Source organism: Barbus barbus, assembly GCF_936440315.1.
Source record: "Barbus barbus genome assembly, chromosome: 47".
NCBI lineage: Eukaryota > Metazoa > Chordata > Actinopteri > Cypriniformes > Cyprinidae > Barbus > Barbus barbus.
The window spans coordinates 13,158,181-13,175,919 of record NC_136725.1 but is presented as its reverse complement, the minus strand read 5'-3'; the positions used below and the strand labels follow the sequence as shown (position 1 = coordinate 13,175,919).

Below are 17,739 nucleotides of genomic sequence, written 5' to 3'. Positions count from 1 at the left end.
TCCCCTCAGCCAGGGCAAGCATGATAAATGAGGGCGAGAAGTTGGAATGGCTTGTGCGTGGGACTTTAGGGGTGGAACCAATGATATTTTAAACAAGCTATATTATACAATATACAACATAAATGATATTCTCAAATCAAGAATCTATATGTCAAAAGATTCAAAATTTTACATGAAATATAGCCTTGTTAAAGGTGCCATAGAATGCATTGATACGGTATTTTAAATTGTTCTCTGATATCTACACAGAAGGTATGTGGCTTAGGTAAGGGCAAAAAATCTCCAGAAACTATTTTACATGTCCATTTACAACCCTAGGATTTCTCCCTTGAATGAAACGGTCTGTTATTGGCTTATTTGGCAGTGTCATGAATAATAATGAGCTCTGCTCTGATTGGCTGTTTCACAGTGCTGCTCAATGTTGAGCTCTGCTCTGATTGGCTGTTTCACAGTACGGCTCATCAGCAAGAAGGAAGCACAGGGAGGAAAATATATATTTAAATACTTTCTCTCGCAGTTATATCGTCGGGTAATTATACTGTATATAAAACGCGGGCATCAGGGAGCCGTTATTAATATGCGAGGCATTGAAACTGCTTGTGAACGATCCATCGATCGCGTTATAGTTTCACTTTCAAGAGACGCGATCACACAAACTATGTTTACATTATGGAGCAACAGTACTTCCCACACATTTCTCAAGATCAGATGCTTGTCAGTGGTGCTCAGGATCTGTAAGTCATTCGCCATCATCCTCATCTCTCCTTACTGAGAGTGAAATCTTATGTACTGTAACAGGCTACCGCTAGCAAGGAGCTAACCATGTCCCTTTAGTGGCTCGCGTTATTTGCTTTCTGTGCCTTTCTGAATACAGACACCAACCCATCCCTGCACTTCACACCCCCTGCACGGCCTGGAACATAAAATTTATTTTGTTATTTTCGCTGTTGTCTGCGCTTGTTTATTTACAATACCTGCAGAGCTTCTGATGGTTCGGCCGGCTTAGAACAAGGACGGGTTTATGCAAATGTTGGGGGCGTAGTGATCCTGACTGTTGCGTCACAGTCGGTGTTATGTTCTGATTCGCCTGTTTTTCAGTGGTCTTTTTTAATCATGAGATTTACATATGAAGGAGGAAACTATGGTGTTTGAGGCTCACTGTATGTCATTTCCATGTACAGAACTGTTATTATTTAAATATGCCAGGGTAAAGACAGTTTTTCATTCTATGGCACCTTTAAGGTAAAAAAAAAAAAAAAGAAAGAGTCGATACTCGATACTCCAATACTCGATACTCCAAACTGGTATTTTTTCATCATACTACATAATTTATAACTTTAATCATAAACACGGTGGTTTGTAGCACAAACAGTTTTATTGTTTTCTGTCATTCTTATTGTTGACAAATTGCTGAGTAATCGTAAGTCTTGCACATTCACAGAAAATAGAATAGAATAGAATAGAAGAAGCAGGTTTTTAATGGAATGAAATCTTAAACAAAATAGAATAGCATATACAATATAATAAAATAGAATGGAGTGGAATAGAAACTTAGAATAGAATAAGTTTTAATAAGTGGAAGAATACAGTTTTAATAGAATAAAATCTTTGACAGAATAGAATAGAAGTGTTAATATAATCTAAAAATAGAGCATGAATGAATGAACAAGAATGGAGTTTTTAATAGAATAAAAAAGTAGAGTATATAATATTATAGAAAGTAGCAGAATATTAGAATAGAATAGAAACCTTAATAGAATAGCATCTAGCAAAATAGAGCAGAAAAATCCTTAATGGAATGTGATCTTTAACATAATAGTATGACATACAAAACGAAATAGAATAGAATCGAATCGAATCGAATAGAAATATAGCAGAAGAAGCAGTTTTTTAATGGAAAGAAATCTTAAACAAAATAGAATATCATATAGAATAGAATACATTTAATAGAGAGTAAATAAAAAATTATCTTTAAGTTTACTAGAATGGAACAGAATAGAACGTAACAGAATAATATAGATCTAATATAATAGAATAGAATCTTCACTATATTATGATGCAGTATAATAGAATATATTCTTAACATAATGGAGTAGATTACAACAGAGTGTTGTACAATAAATAGAAACTTGCATAGAAGAGAATCTAATGCAAACACTTGAGAAAAATAGAGCAGAGCAAAACAGAAAACACTACAATTGAATAGATTCTAATATGTTTTAGCTCAGCTACTACAAGGCAAGTGTGAGAGGTGTGCAAGAGATGCTTCCTGAGTGAGTGAGTGAGTGAGTGAGTGAGTGTGAGAGAGAGAGGAAGAGAGAGAGAGAGAGAGAGAGAGAGAGAGCAGTAGTCTTCAATTTTATGCTGCAGGGATCTGTCCAGCAGCACAGAGCAGTCGGAAACGCTGCAGCGGACCACAGACTTCTCACCACAACACACACCACACACTCACACAAGCACACACACACACACATACACACACACACTTCTTATTGTGTGGAAGAGAGGAAGAGGAACTAGAGGAAGAGAGAGGCAGAGGCGTAACCAGGAGAAGCATCATCAAGCAAAAGGAAAGCCACTCTTTTGTCTCCATGGACACTCAACTTCCTCCGAGCAGTTCTTAGTCCTTGTAGCGCAGTAGCGGGCTCTTGCCATCCACTTAATAATTCATCAGGTCAGTCTCTGAGCTTTGAGCCTGCAGCACTCACCAACTTTTCCCCCTCTAACTTTCGCAGCAGCAGTCGGCTGTTTCAGCAACTCTTCTTTTATACTTCAAACGGTTGGCACAGAAGAAGAGGAAAACAGGTTAAGGCGCTTTGTGAGCATCTTGTGTGTGTTTGTGCATGTGTGAGTGAGTGTGTGTGAGGACAGTGGGTGAAAGGTGTGTGTGTGCATGTGTGTGTGTGTGTGTGTGTGTGTGTGTTTTGTCTGGGCATCCTGCTCATCTCATTCTTGGACAGCTCTTGTGAGACTGGACGAGCAAGAGGCAGTGTGAGAAGCACTCTGGAGGCCACGGAGAGGCTTGTATGGGACGTACGTCTCGTCTGTGAGCACCGCTGGTGAAAGCAGTGTTTAGGCTGTTGTAGGGGCTGTCTGTGCACCCTTGGATCCTCTCTCATCATGGCTGGCTGTACCTGCCGCTGCAGACAGGGGGTGCTAAAGCTCATTCAGTCCTTTCAGAGGCTCGTCTCAGGAACCCTAAGCAAAGGTAAGACACCTGCATTAACATCACACTCAAAGAAAAAAAAAGGAAACAAGCTTGTTTAAAATGGTAAGTACAGGTAAAGTGGGACAAATTATATATATTTTTTCAAATATGGTTTTTAATATTATATTCAATATATTTGAAACATTTTTAAATATTACATTTATCATAAATGTATCTCTTTTTTCAATATATTTAATAAAGTTGTTTTAAATATCAGATTAATGTATTTTACTGTAATATTATATATATATTATACTACTTTAATATTTAAATATTATATTTTTTCAGTATTTGTTATTAACATTATATTTAATAACATTTTAGTTTTTAATATTGGCTATAAAATTGTGTTTTAATGATATAGTCAGTATAAAATTTTTAATGTTGTATTTACGATAACGTACATGATTTTAATATTTCTTATTTATTTTTAGAATGATATTTAATGGATATTTTATTTTAAAATAATTTTCAATATATTTAAAAAAATATATATTAGATTTTTGGTGAAGTATTTGATTCATTTTAATGAAGTTTTATTACAAATATTATATTTACTGTAAAAATACTGTAATATATTCAGTATAAGGCTCATATTTATTAGATTTTTATTTTATACTTACCATTTTGTTATAGCATGTATTTACTATTGAATATAAATATTTTATGTTAATTGTATTCCATATAAAGTTTTGAATATAATTATTATAATGTATTTAATATAAATATTATATTCATAAGTGTTTTTACATTATATTAACTGTAAAACTTTTTAATATCCTTATATTTAATACATGTTGTTTTTTCTATAATATAAATGTTGTTATTCTATTTTGTATTTAAAGTATTTGTTTTAATAATATTTTTAATATATATATTAATTTTTAAATAAGACACTTCATTAACATATTTTATTTTAATATAATGTAATTGTTTTTAATATTCCTTCATTTTTCCTTTGTATAGTGTAGAGGAGAAATTTAGCTATTTAAACTGGTATTATTTCTGGGGACAAGAGCCATTTGGCATCATATTTTAAAACAACGCAAAATTTTGTATAGTGTCCCAATTTACCTGTATTCACATTGATTGTATTCGCTTTTTTTGTCTGTTGTTTCTCTTTTGATATTACAAGCTGTTTATCATAGTGCCAAATAGTAAGATGTGCCAATATTAGAATGGAATTCCAACACCTCACTCTGTCACGCTTCACCTGGAATCTTTCATGAGCACACATTTACACCTCAACTCGACTCCAAAGGAAAAATCCTCTTTTTATAATTTTTTTTCTTTCTTTTTATTTTTTTCTTGGTCTGGATTCCTAGTTTGGCAATGATCTTCGTTTCTCTCTTTCATCCCTCTTATCTCCTCTGTTTTTCGAGTACCATAGCACTGCGTCAGCAGAAAAAGCACTGCATGGTTCGTCTCCATGCCGACGGGGCCCGTGGAGATGCTGGAACCAAGCAGTGGCTGTTTATCTGCCGTCACTGAGTGCAGAGAGCCGGAACCTCACCGTGCACTGCATGATGAACCCCACTATCTCTACACTCCTTCATTATATCTTCCTCACAGATAGATACTCTTCCTATACACAGGGGAGTAGGAAGTTAATTTAAAGAGGATATTGAGGATTTGGAGCCACAGTATAGAATTTAAACCAGTCTCTCTAGACCACTATAGCAGACCACAGTGCACTAAAGCTGGGAAAGGAAGCTGTGACTCAAATATTGTATTTGTGTGCTCTGAGCTCTGAGTGTGAATAAAAATAAATAAAGAAGCAGATGAATAGTAGATAACCCTTCCACCCTGGAGGAACTGCTAAAGATTCATTTAGAGTAGAACAGAATACAATGCAATACAATACGGGACGATCTTTTGCAGAATACAACAGAATACTTAAAGTAGCATAGGACAACAGTTGAACAAATCATTAATAAAATTAAATCTACAGCATGGATTCTATTCTTCACTATAGAGAATAATAGATTGAATCTATATATTAGAATAGTTTGGAAACTTAAACACAATAAAATAATCTTAAATGGATTAAAATAGAATACTTATCTTAATGTATTATATAGCAGAACTGAATAAAATCATTAGCAGAATGTAGTACAATAGAATAAAAACTTTAACGGAACAATTACATTTTAGCGCGATAGAATAGAATAACTCTAAATTCTGTTCTTCTCTATACAGAAGAACAGAATGGAATCTTAAATAGAATAGAATCTTCAGCAGAAAATGGAAACTTAAAATAGAACAGAATCTTAAACAGAATAAAATAGTTAGCAGAACAGAGTAGAAAAAAGAATGCAAACAAAATAAAATAGAATAGAATTTTGAAGAGAATCTTTAGTAGAAAGGAACAGAATACCAGAGTAGGATATTTATAGAATTTTAAATAGAAAAGTACAAAACTATTGAACCCCATTCCACACAATAAAAAAAGTAAAAATGGTAATTGCGACTTTTTAAGTCTGACTTGTTTCTCACAATTAAGACTTTTGTGCAGAATTGTGAAATATAATCTAACATTTTTGAGAAAAAGTCAGAATTGCGCAATAAAAAGATGCAATTACCTTTTTTTCTGTGGCGGAAAAAAACAAACGGTCAAATGTAAAATCAGAATTTTGAGGAAAAAAAATCAGAATTGCGAGATGTAAACTCTGTATTTTGACTTTTTCCCCTTAATTCTGAGTTTGCGTTTCACAATTATGTGTTTATATCACTTAATTCTGACTTTTTTTCCTCTGTGTGAAAATCTAATGTGAGATAAAAAGCTGCAATTACCTTTACAAACCATACATAATTACTTTCATACAAAACAGAACCAAAAATGACTATTTTCCCAAATGATCCCATAGTTTCCCAAGTCATCTTCTGTCATCTGTGGCCCTGGACCACAAAACCAGTCTTAAGTTGCTGGGGTATATGTAGCAATAGCCAAAAATACATTGTATGGGTCAAAATTATTGATTTTTCTTTTATGCCAAAAATCATTAGGATATTAAGTAGAGATCATATTCCATGAAGATATTTTGTAAATTTCCTAATGTAAATATATCTAAACTTAAGTTTTGATTTGTAATATGCATTGCTAAGAACTTCATTTTGACAACTTTATTAAAGGCGATTTTCTCAATATTTTGATTTATTTGCACCATCAAATTCTAGTTTTTTAAATAGTAGTATCTCAGCCAAATATTGTCCGATCCTAACAAACCGTCGAAAAAAACTGACCCTTATGACTGGTTTTGTGGTCCAGAGTCACATAAGGCTAAACAGCCTTGTTTTGGAATGAACTAGTGTCGTATGTAATGAAAGCTCAGTGAATAGAGTGTGAGAGAGTCTGTATACATCCATTATGGTTATTCTAGCTGACTGCAATTTACCTCAGTCAAACCATTAACGGGTTAATGATAACTCTTCATCCCTGCAGGAGCAGATAATCTGATGTTGAATTTCATGAATTTCTAAGCCTTCCCTACTGTTCTGCACTAAAAAATGCATTATTTTACACACTTATATTTTACACATTCATCTTTCTGTCCATGCTGCATATTTGGCATATTCTGCATCCACATCTTCCATCACAGCCTTCTTCCTATGACTGGAGGAAAAGATGAAGAATATTGCAGGAAGAAATACTGTTGCCCATGTACACCCAATCAGAAGCTGTTTTGTTGTTACCAATAGCAACTGTGAGTGCAAGTGACAAGGTCAGTCAAGCACATGGCAGGGTGTAAGTGTTTTGTTTAAGTGCAGGGCATATATATATATATATATATGTGTGTGTGTGTGTGTGTGTGTGTGTGATTGCGAGTGACAACATGGCTATGCTGGTGTTACTGCAGTTTTACAGCTCCAATAGAATGAGCCTCTGGGGAAAAGAGAAAGAGCATTTGACATTTTAAAAGAGTACAGGGTCGATCAATCCTACCAACTTCCCTTGACATGCTGCGCATTTTCCCTGTTCTCTGTAGAAGAACTGTAGCACACATGAGAGTGCACAGTACATCCATACAACAGCTGATGTAAACCCTTGTGATTGGAGGAATCAATATTGGTGCAGACGCACTTGGAGTTTTGTACCAGGTTGAGGGTTTATCTGGCAAAGGGCATTAAAAAAAAGAGGGATGACATACAGTGCCGTGAAAAGGTTTTTGCCCCCTTCCTTTTTTTATTTTCAGAATATTTGTCACACTTAAAAGATTCAGACTATCAAACTAATTTTAATATTGCACAAAGATAATGCAAGTAAATACAAAATGCAGTTTTTAAATGATGATTTAATTTATTACGGGAAAAAAGCTGTCCAAACCTAACTGGCCCTACGTGAAAAATTAATTGCCCCCTCCTGTTAAATCATGAAAGAACTGTGATTAACCACATTATTTTAGAAAGCGGAGTTAAATTTCACTAGCCAATACCAAGCCTGATTACTGCCAGACCTGTTGAATCAAGAAATCACTTAAATAGAACCTGTCTGACAAAGTGAAGCATGCTTAAAGAGTACCACATCATGCCACAACCTATAGAAACCCAAGAAAGGGTTATAAAGCCATTTCTAAGGCTTTGAGACTCCAGCGAACCACGGTTAGAGCCATGATCCACAAATGGAGAAAACTTGGAACAGTGGTGAACCTTCCCAGGAGTGGCTGGCCTACCAAAATTACTCCAAGAGCGTAATGACGACTCATCCAGGAGGTCATAAAAGAACCTAGAACAACATCTAAAGAACTGCAGGCCTCACTTGCCTCAGTTAAGGTCAGTGTTCATGATTCAACAATAAGAAAGAGACTGGGCAAAAACGGCATCCATGGAAGAGATCCGAGGCAAAAGCCATTGCTGACCAAAAAAAGAACCCAAAGGCTTGTCTCACATTTGCCAAAAAATATCTTGATTATCCTCAAGACTTTTGGACAAATGTTCTGTGGACTGATGTGAAAAAAGTTGAACTTGTTGGAAGGTGTGTGTCCCATTACATCTGGCGTAAAACCAACACTGCATTTCATAAAAATAACATCATACCTACATTCAAACATGGTGGTAGTAGTGTGATGGTCTGGGGCTGCTTTGCAGCTTCAGGACCTGGACGACTTTCCATAATTGATGGAACGATGAATTGCAATGCACTCTATCAGAAAATCCTGAAGGAGAATGTCCAGCCGTCAGTTTGTGACCTCAAGCTCAAATGCACTTAGGTTATGCAGTAGGACAATGATTGTAAAATACACCAGCAAGACCATCTCTGAAAGGCTCAAGAAAAACAAAATTAAAGTTTTGGAGTGGTCAAATCAAAGTCCAGACCTAAATCCGATTGAGATGCTGTGGCATGACCTTAAACAGTCCTTTCTTGCTCGAAAACCCACCAATGTGGCTGAATTAAAACAATTCTGCAAAGAAGAGTGGGCCAAAATTCCTCCACAGTGATGTGAAAGAATCATTACCAGATATCACAAATGCTTGATTGCAGCTGTTGCAGAATTACTTTTTCGAGTAGTGCCAGGCAGGTTTGGACAGCTTTTTTCCCTTAATAAATGAAATCATTGTTTCAATACTGCATTTTGTATTTAGTGAAGTGAAGTGACATACTTCCAAGTATGGTGACCCATACTCTGAATTCGTGCTCTGCATTTAACCCATCCAACGTGCACACACACAGCAGTGAACACACACACACCGTGAACACACACCCGGAGCAGTGGGCAGCCATTTATGCTGCGGCGCCCGGGGAGCAGTTGGGGGTTCGGTGCCTTGCTCAAGGGCACCTCAGTCGTGGTATTGAGGGTGGAGAGAGCGCTTCCCCTGGAGAGACATTCACTCCCCCCACCTACAATCCCTGCCGGTCAGAGAGCTCTCAGATTTCATCAAAAATATCTTAATTTGTGTTCCGAATATTTACAGAGGTCTTGTGAGTTTGGAACAACATGAGGGTGAGTGAGTAATGAAAGAATGTTCATTTTTGGGTGAACTATCCCTTTAAATTGAGGAGAGATTTCATCTGTCTGCATCTACAGCTTGACCTCTCCTGTCATGTCTGAGGTGCTGATACAGTGTTCACAGTCCAATTGCCTGAGGACTCTAAACAGAACATTTCAGAACAGTGCAGACAAAGATATACTACACACACACACACACACACACACACACACACAAAGAGAAAATGGGAAAGAGATTTCGGAGAGTGACTCAGTTATTCAGTGTCTCATTACAGTAAGGGGATAGTTCACCCAAAATAAGAACATTCTGGAATTATTGACTCCCTCATGTTGTTTCTAAACCTGTATGACTTTCATTCTTCTGTGAAACACAAAAGGTGAATATTTGAAGGGTATTCAGCACAGCTCTTTTCATTATAATGAAAATGAAAGGGACTGGATTTGTCAAGCTCAAAATTAAAACAAAACGCCATAAATGTATCATAATAGAATTTGCATGCCATATCCAAAATCTTCTAAAAAGATACAATAATATTGTGTGAAACACTGAGCAAAATACATGTTATTGAATGATAATCATCCCCTCTGAAGGTACTACACATCTAGAAATATACAAACGTACACTTCGGAATGAATAATTTTTCATTTGTAGTAGTGAAACTAAAAATGTTTGAGAGGTTTAGACATTAACTTTTCACAAATTGGACAAATAAATTGTAATGGAAACTAAGATTAGTCAGTGTACTTTATTATGCAGTGATCTAATGTGATATATATTTTTTATTTACTTGTTTCCAGAAAAGTTTTTTCGTTCTCCATCTGGTTTCAGACAAACTCTTTAGTTGACACTAGTTCCCTACCATCTGTCCGACAGCAATGCAATTTAACTCTCCCACACCTCCTTCGCACATTTTCTCCTTCTCTTTTACCTCCTTCTCTGTCACTCGCTGAAATTCAGTCTCTTTTCAGACTCAGGCATTTTCTCAGTGATTCTGTTTCGGTTTGGCTCCAGCTGCTGTGGATGTGCCAAATGTTTCTCTCAGCATCATCTTATGTAAATGTAACATTAGATGTGAAACATTCACAACATCCCGAATTTATTCAGGCCTGTTCACGTCCTCCTCCTCCACCTCGGCCTCCAGTTCCTGCTGAGCTGTTGATAATACGAGTGTGTGTGTGTGTGTCTGAGGTTCATAATAACTTGCGGCAATAACACAGGCAATACCAGCAGGGCCCAACCTCTAACATATTTCCTTTTATCTAAAGAAGGCAAAAAGTAATTAAAAAAGAGAGAAAAAGAGGCTGAGAGAGAAAAAAAGACTGAAGCATACTCTGACATCTTTATGGCCTTTTAATGACCTTTAAAAAATACACCTGAATTAGCATGTGTTTGTATGTGTGTGGGAGAATGAACTCCTGTGTGCTTGCATGTGTATTCATATGTGCACAAGAGTGAGATTTGCACTCCAGTCCATTATTGGAATTGGAAAATACACTGCAGATTGAACCAGTTTTTGTATATATATCCACTTGACAACCAGCTTTGCGCATTGGAGTGGACATATGCTATTTTAATATACCAAAATGACCAACCACTATTGTGTTTTTGAAACCTGTTTGTTTGTTTTTTTTTACTTTCTACTAAGGAATTACAAAAGAGATTTTGAAGAATGCCCAAGGTGTTTTTTTTCCATACAGTATAAGATAGTGACCTGAAACAGTCAAGCTCCAAGAAAGAAAACAATAGTGCACATGAATTGTGTGCTATTTTCCCAATCTTCACTGTAAATAATTTTATGATGACCTTTTTTCTATTAATTTAACTCCTCAAAATAACATGAGCAATTTTTCTTCCATTTTTATTGTGATATGAAGTTTTGTTTTAAATGAATTAAATCAATATTTAATGATAAACATCCCCACAGCCGTCACTTGCACACATTCAAACTCACCCTGTAAAATATGAAATATCACAATGTGTATTCATATTTATGGTGCTCTTTCTTGAGCATTCTTTAAAAATAACTTGCTGTTCTACAGAAAAAAAAGAAAGTGTTAAATGTTTATAACCACATAAAATTGAGTAAATTATGAAAGAAGTATTTGTTTGCTGGGATGACCTTTTGGAAGTGTAGATGGGTGTTTCTGCAACTACGGGCACTTTTAAGTCCCAGTAGTGAAATTTTAGATTTATGTTCAAATTTGTCTTATGATGCTTTATAAATATATTCACAGTGTCATTACACACCTTGACAAAAAATATAATTAATGATTAATGTGATTTAATATAAAATTGCGAAGCATTTATAGGTCCAAACACCATTTTTGTTCATGTTCCACAACTCTGGTCACAATGTTGATATATTAGGATATTAAAATATATTATGTTTTTATAGAAATAAAAAAAAGAATATAATGAATGTTATTGTAACGTTGCGGTAAGGACATTTTGTAAGAAGAAGAGTAAAAAAAAAAAAAAAAACATGTTCCAGATTAAAATCTTAATGACTCCATGCAATTTTGTTGACCTCTTTATATGTATTACAGACTTTCAAAATTACAAAATTACAAAAGTTGATTTTTTTTTAATGGTTTTTTTCGGTTTTGGAGAGTCAAAAGTGCCCGTAGTTGCAGAAACACCCATATACATATAATAATATAAATTATTTAATACAAATATATAGACCTAAATTAAATAGAGTATTAAAGTATTATTGACTACTGCAGAAAAAAAATAATATTATTACTATAACAGTATTAAATTATATGGTAGTATTATCATACCAGCATCAAAAGATATTAACATTTGCAGTGAATAATTTTTGCACCACTAGTGCCACCAAACATTTTAAAGACAAACAGTCACAGTATTTAAACTTTAAGGGAAATTAACCTATAGATGGCTTAATTAGAAAGGTCCATTAAGCAAATGATAATAATACTTTTAATATTATTTTCCTATTTTGTCTTACTATACTGCATAATTGTATCAAATTACATGTTATTATATAAACATATTGGCTATACCCCCAATATTCCAACCGAAAATAAAAATAATCTTGTCATAATTTAATCCATTTGCAGTTCACTTGTTAAAAAAAAAAAAAAAAGTATTCTTTTATTTGTTTGATCTTGGGAGGATATTTCTAATTTATCAAAAAGTCATTTTTATGCAAATTCTTTCTCACAATTAAGAACTGCATTAAGTCAGAGTACATAAGTACATAATAAACATTATGTAGTTTGCTCAAACAACGTTAATTTAATATGCAATGCAGCATGTTTCATCTTAACTGAACAAAACCTGGTGACCATCTTTCTGAGTACAGGCTTTGCACAAGCAAACTGAGGTTTTCATGCATGTGCAACCATGGTTACCTTGGCTGATTTTAACAGAGGCCCTTTGATTGACTTTTAATGGAAAGATAAGCTGAAGCCAGAAGATATGAGAATGGAACAGTACTGCATGTGTACGAGAGCAAAGTCCACCTGACTGCAGCGTCTCGGAGGTGTGTTGAGAAGTCTGTGAGAGTTTGAGGAGGGAGAGGCTGTCATGATACGTGCAGAGAATGAGGCGAGAACTCAAGTGCAGGGGAATGGTGAAGTTTTAATAATAAAAAGAAACAAAACAGAAACATAAATTACCCCGAGGGGAAAAACAGACTGACAGAGCAATGCAAAAACGAGGACTAGAAAACAGACATGACTTACTGCACCAAGAACATATGACATATGTTTCTGTTTTGTTTCTTTTTATTATTAAAACTTCACCATTCCCCTGCACTTGAGTTCTCGCCTCATTCTCTGCACGTATCATGACAGAACGTGGCCGACCTCTGGTGGGGAAGGGCAGACCTGCAGTCCGGCCTCGTGACAGAGGCAGCCACGCAGACACACATCCACAGACGCAGAGGCATTCAGCACTCTGCAAGGGTCACACACGCACATTGGCACACACTTGGACGCACTTGTTTCAGAAACACCTGGACTGAACTCTCTCCAGAAATAGCATCAGCTTTCTTCCTGACGTACGACCTTTTTCTCTGCTCTTTTGCCGTCCTTTCTGTCCTTTTCTTTAAACACAAACACATGCGCACACACAAACACACACACACACAAAAATATAGAAACATTTAGCTATGAACACACGCCTCCTTTTCCCCTTTCTTGCTGCTTGTCTCTTGGGCAAAACATTAAGAACTTGCTGCTGGCTGGTTAGTTTAAATTTAAACTTCCCCTGCCCCAGAAAAAAAATATTTTGTTATATTTGGCATGTATATTTTATATATATATATATATATAAATATTTATTTAGTGCTGTCGAATGATTAATTGCGATCAATCGCATACAAAAGTTTTTGTTCGTGTAGTAAATGTGTGTTCACTATATATTTATTATGTATATATAAATACACACATATACAGTATATATTTTGAAAATATATATATGTACTGTATTTCTGATCAAATAAACGCAGCATAGAGACTTCTTTCAAAAACATTTAAAAAAAATGTTACTATATAATTAGCATTTTCATAATTTAAGACCACTTTTCCATGAGAACATCTTCAAAAAGGACAATTTGGCTCTCTTTCAGGGACATTTTTCAGCAGATTTGTTCAAAATTACGCATATTCTTCACTAAAGTAAGAATCGGTTCATATGAGACTCTCACAGAGTATCCACTGAGACTAAAGTCTAAGAAACAGCTGTTAAAATGCTGCCTGGCCAGATGTACTGCTGCAGAGGCCAGATGTTAAACTCACTGGAGTGAAGACACAGACTGTCTGGTTGGCAGCAGTTCTTTCTCTTCCCTGCAGAGTGAACATAAACGTCTACTACGAAACTCTAACTTGGGGTATTTTACGTTATCTCTTTCCTTCTGCCTCTCTGTCTTTGTCTCCCTCTCCTTTTAACAGCAGATTGAAGCTGACCGTGCACGTCTCCACCTTTAATTTTTAAATCGCTCGTCCTGTTTTATGTAATCTACTTCCTCCTGCAGTTTATTTTTATCCCCAGCATCCCTATCCATCTCTCGCAGTCTTCCCCTCCATCTCTCCTCCTTTACCCATCTTTCCTCCATTTTCACGACACTTCCTCCATTCACTCTCACTTTCCCTCTTTGTTTCTCCATCCATCTATAATTTCCTTCTCTCGTCATATGCGCGCTGACCCACAGCACAAGGTCTTGAGTCGGGTCGATGTTGCACAGCTCTTACCGAGGCGATCGTTGTCAGTTCAGATTTGCTTGCTGAGGAGTTTACGAGCCCCTGAAAAAAACATTACGAATCATTTAGTTATGAGACCAATGCATATCAGAATAGCAGGATAAGTGCCATTCACGCTGACAGCGATTTTGTCTCTGCTAGTCACTGCACTGTTGCTAGTAGGCTTTCTAGCAGTACTTCAGGCGGGACAGGGCCTGTTTAATGTGTTGTTGCTAAAAGTGGGTCTCCAATTTGCGGTTTCTTTGCAATGAGTAGGCTATAATCAAATTTAGTAACTTCAAACCAATAGACTGGCATTGTTATCAATATTGCCAAGTTTCCTTAAAAACAAATGACTTCTAGCGTTGTTCCTTTAAATCATTATCAACGTAAATGCCCTTTGGACCTGGCATTTTTATTTTGTTATAGCACTGAAATACACGTGAGGGAAGACCAGGTGACTCTTTACCGCTCTAGGCAGATATGTGACCTCTAACTGGGTCTGCCACTGGCTGGAGGGATGAATAATGCTTATCTGATGAACTTTAAAGGATTTTTAAAGGAAGTACATGGAGACCGAACATGCTAGACCAAACAAAACTGGCACGTACAAGAAGTGAAAGGAATATGTCTCCTGCGATACTGCATCAAAACAATTCTGTGCATCAGTTTGATTATAGGCACATATTTATTTTCAGCAAAGGTTATTTAAGAGTTTAAATATATAAATCTTCTGTGTTAAGGTTGTGCAGATGGTTTCCATGGAGATAAATGTGGCATATGGTATTTTTAGGCAGGCGCTGAGAAATAATGATGTTCTTCCTACATATGAATGTGATTTAAAAAAAATAATAATAATTGTATAACATTTACATTTATGCATTTAGCAGACACTTTTATCCAACGCGACTTACATTTCATTCAAGTTACAGTTTTTACATTTGATCAGCTCTTGTTTCCCTGGGAATCAAGCCCATGACCTTGGCATTGGTAGCGCCATGCTCTACTATTTCAGCTACAGGAAAGCACCTATGTGTTTATTTTATGAACTCATCTGCTGAAACTCTAACTATATGGGTAAAAAAAAAAATCCATAATTTACAATGAACTTCTTATAGATCAAAACTGTAGACCATATAAATGTCAGTCAGTTCTACCATTAAGTCAGGTCTATGATCATGCAGTGAATGTAAAGAAGCACTTGGATTACATTGGAAAACTGTGACAGCTCATTAGCAGTTTATACTTTATATCAATATGTTCACTTGCAGCTGCACAGCACGACTGCCTGACAACACAGAGGCTCTGTAGTAGATTATGTGTAAGATGCTGCCCCCTTCTGTTTCATAAATGAACTGCACACCTGTTAAAATACTGCTCACTTTGTTATAAGAGCATCTTATCATATTAATTAGAGCATTTCTTAAATTGTAACTTGATTTTGTATAATGCTGCATCCAAACTACTAGTTGAAATTAAACATTTAAGATGAAGTCATTGCCAGCCTAACATTACATTTCAATTTAATTTGTCAAAATGTTTATTAGCGTTCCCATTCATCGCCCTTCTCCAAAACCTCCACCTCTAAATATCGCATCAAATGACTGACAAGAAAATACTTCAATAATCTTCAAATTTTCTGAAATATATAAAAATGCCTGAGAACATCATAAATTTCTTCCAGCGTTTGTGTCTTACCTCAAATCACCACGGTTGCACATTGGCTGAATTAGTTTTTTAATTCAGCCAATTTTTTTATTGGCTGAATTATAGTTCTTCATTTTTTAGTTTATAGTTTTATATAAACTATAGTTTATAGTTTTTTCAACTGCTAAAACACAAAATCTTTTCTTGTCACACAATTTCTGAAACCTGAGAGACAAACACCAGAACCACACACCAAATACACTAATTCTCAGCCTTTGACTCAGTTTCATAAAACACTTTGTGCAAAACACAATGCACAATTATTTATGTAACACACAAAAATAACAGGAATTAATATTATGGTGTTTTATGGTGTGCAAAGTTTTGGGGGGGGGGGGAAAGAGACAGTTTTGAAAATGTGTAAGCAGTAACTGTAAGAGTAGTAAAACTGTAAGAGCTGATCTGGAGAGTGCACTAACGAAACACCAATCAAAAGCTTGCTTTTCATGTTTAGTTGCATATAATCATTTTCCGTTCATTGATACGGGTAACAAAATAGTGTTTATACATTAAACCATCAGATTCACAAGCGAAGAATAGTGCAGAACCCACTAACTTGTAGTTTTAGCATCAAGAGCTGTTACATACTGTAGCTTTTAACAATTAATGTCTGACAGCTCAGGGGGGGGGGGGGGGGGGGGTTGATATCCCATAAGTAACCACAGGAAGGCAGTATAATATCCTAAATAAATGCACTTGAGCAAAATCGCACGGACTGTATTAAACTGATTTAATGCCTCTGTAAGCATTCTGAAGCAAAATTAGATATGACAAAAGGAAAATATATCTGCAGCCAACAGGCTCAACAAATTGCCTACAAGGCAAAAACATGTGTAACCACTATTCATAAAGAAACTGACAACAAATAAGAAACCTGGAAAACACTGCACAACTCTACCAGTTGGCATTAACAGTATCTTATCACACTGACTAGAAGATCATACTGCAGTGCTTACACGGTCACGAGGGACTGCGTTTGCATACAGTCGACAGCAGGCCTGGAGCAGTAGCTAACTGTGAACTGTGGGTATATGAAGGGGCACGGGCTGATGATCTACCCCAGGCAGTAACTCACATACTGTGAGCTGCAGCTGCCGCTGTCGAGCGACTGATACATTAGGTTTAAAAACATCATATAATGAGCTAAATAACCTCAGCTTAACAATATCAAGCTGGTACAGTGTTTTAACTCTTTTCTTTCTCGTTAGTGTTACAGTGTGGATTGTAGGACACACACACGTGGTCAGAATTGTTGGTACCCATGATAAATATGAACATAGAAGGCTGGGAAAATAAATCTGCATTGTTCATCCTTTTGATCTTTTATTTTAAAAATTCACAAAATTCATTGGAGAATAAGAATTTAAAATGGGGGAAAATATAATTATGAAATAAATGTTTTTTCTCTAATACATATTGGACACAATTAACGGTACCCTTTTATTAAATACTTTTTGAAACCTCCATTTGCCAAAATAGCAGCTCTGAGTTTTCTGATGAGGTTAGAGAAAACCTGAGAAGAGATCAGAGACCACTCCTTCATCCAGAATCACTCCAGACCCTTTAGATTCACAGCTCCATGACGGTGCTTCTTCTCTTCAGTTCACCTCACTCATTTTCTACAGGGTTCAGGTCAGAGGACTGGAATGGCCAGCAGAAGCTTGGTTTTGT

The 17,739-nt window shown here is 35.9% G+C and overlaps 1 protein-coding gene across 1 annotated transcript in view; it reads left to right on the top strand.

The window, feature by feature from the left end:
• Nucleotides 1-2,348: 2,348 nt before the first annotated feature.
• kcnip1b (Kv channel interacting protein 1 b) overlaps nucleotides 2,349-17,739 on the top strand; it is a gene marked incomplete at its 5' end in the record, with an annotated part of 38,082 nt that continues 22,691 nt past the window's right edge. Inside the window, one exon of the mRNA XM_079411083.1 lies at nucleotides 2,349-3,208. Coding sequence (XP_079267209.1) covers nucleotides 3,121-3,208 — 88 coding nt within the window. The remainder of the gene's footprint in view (nucleotides 3,209-17,739) is intronic.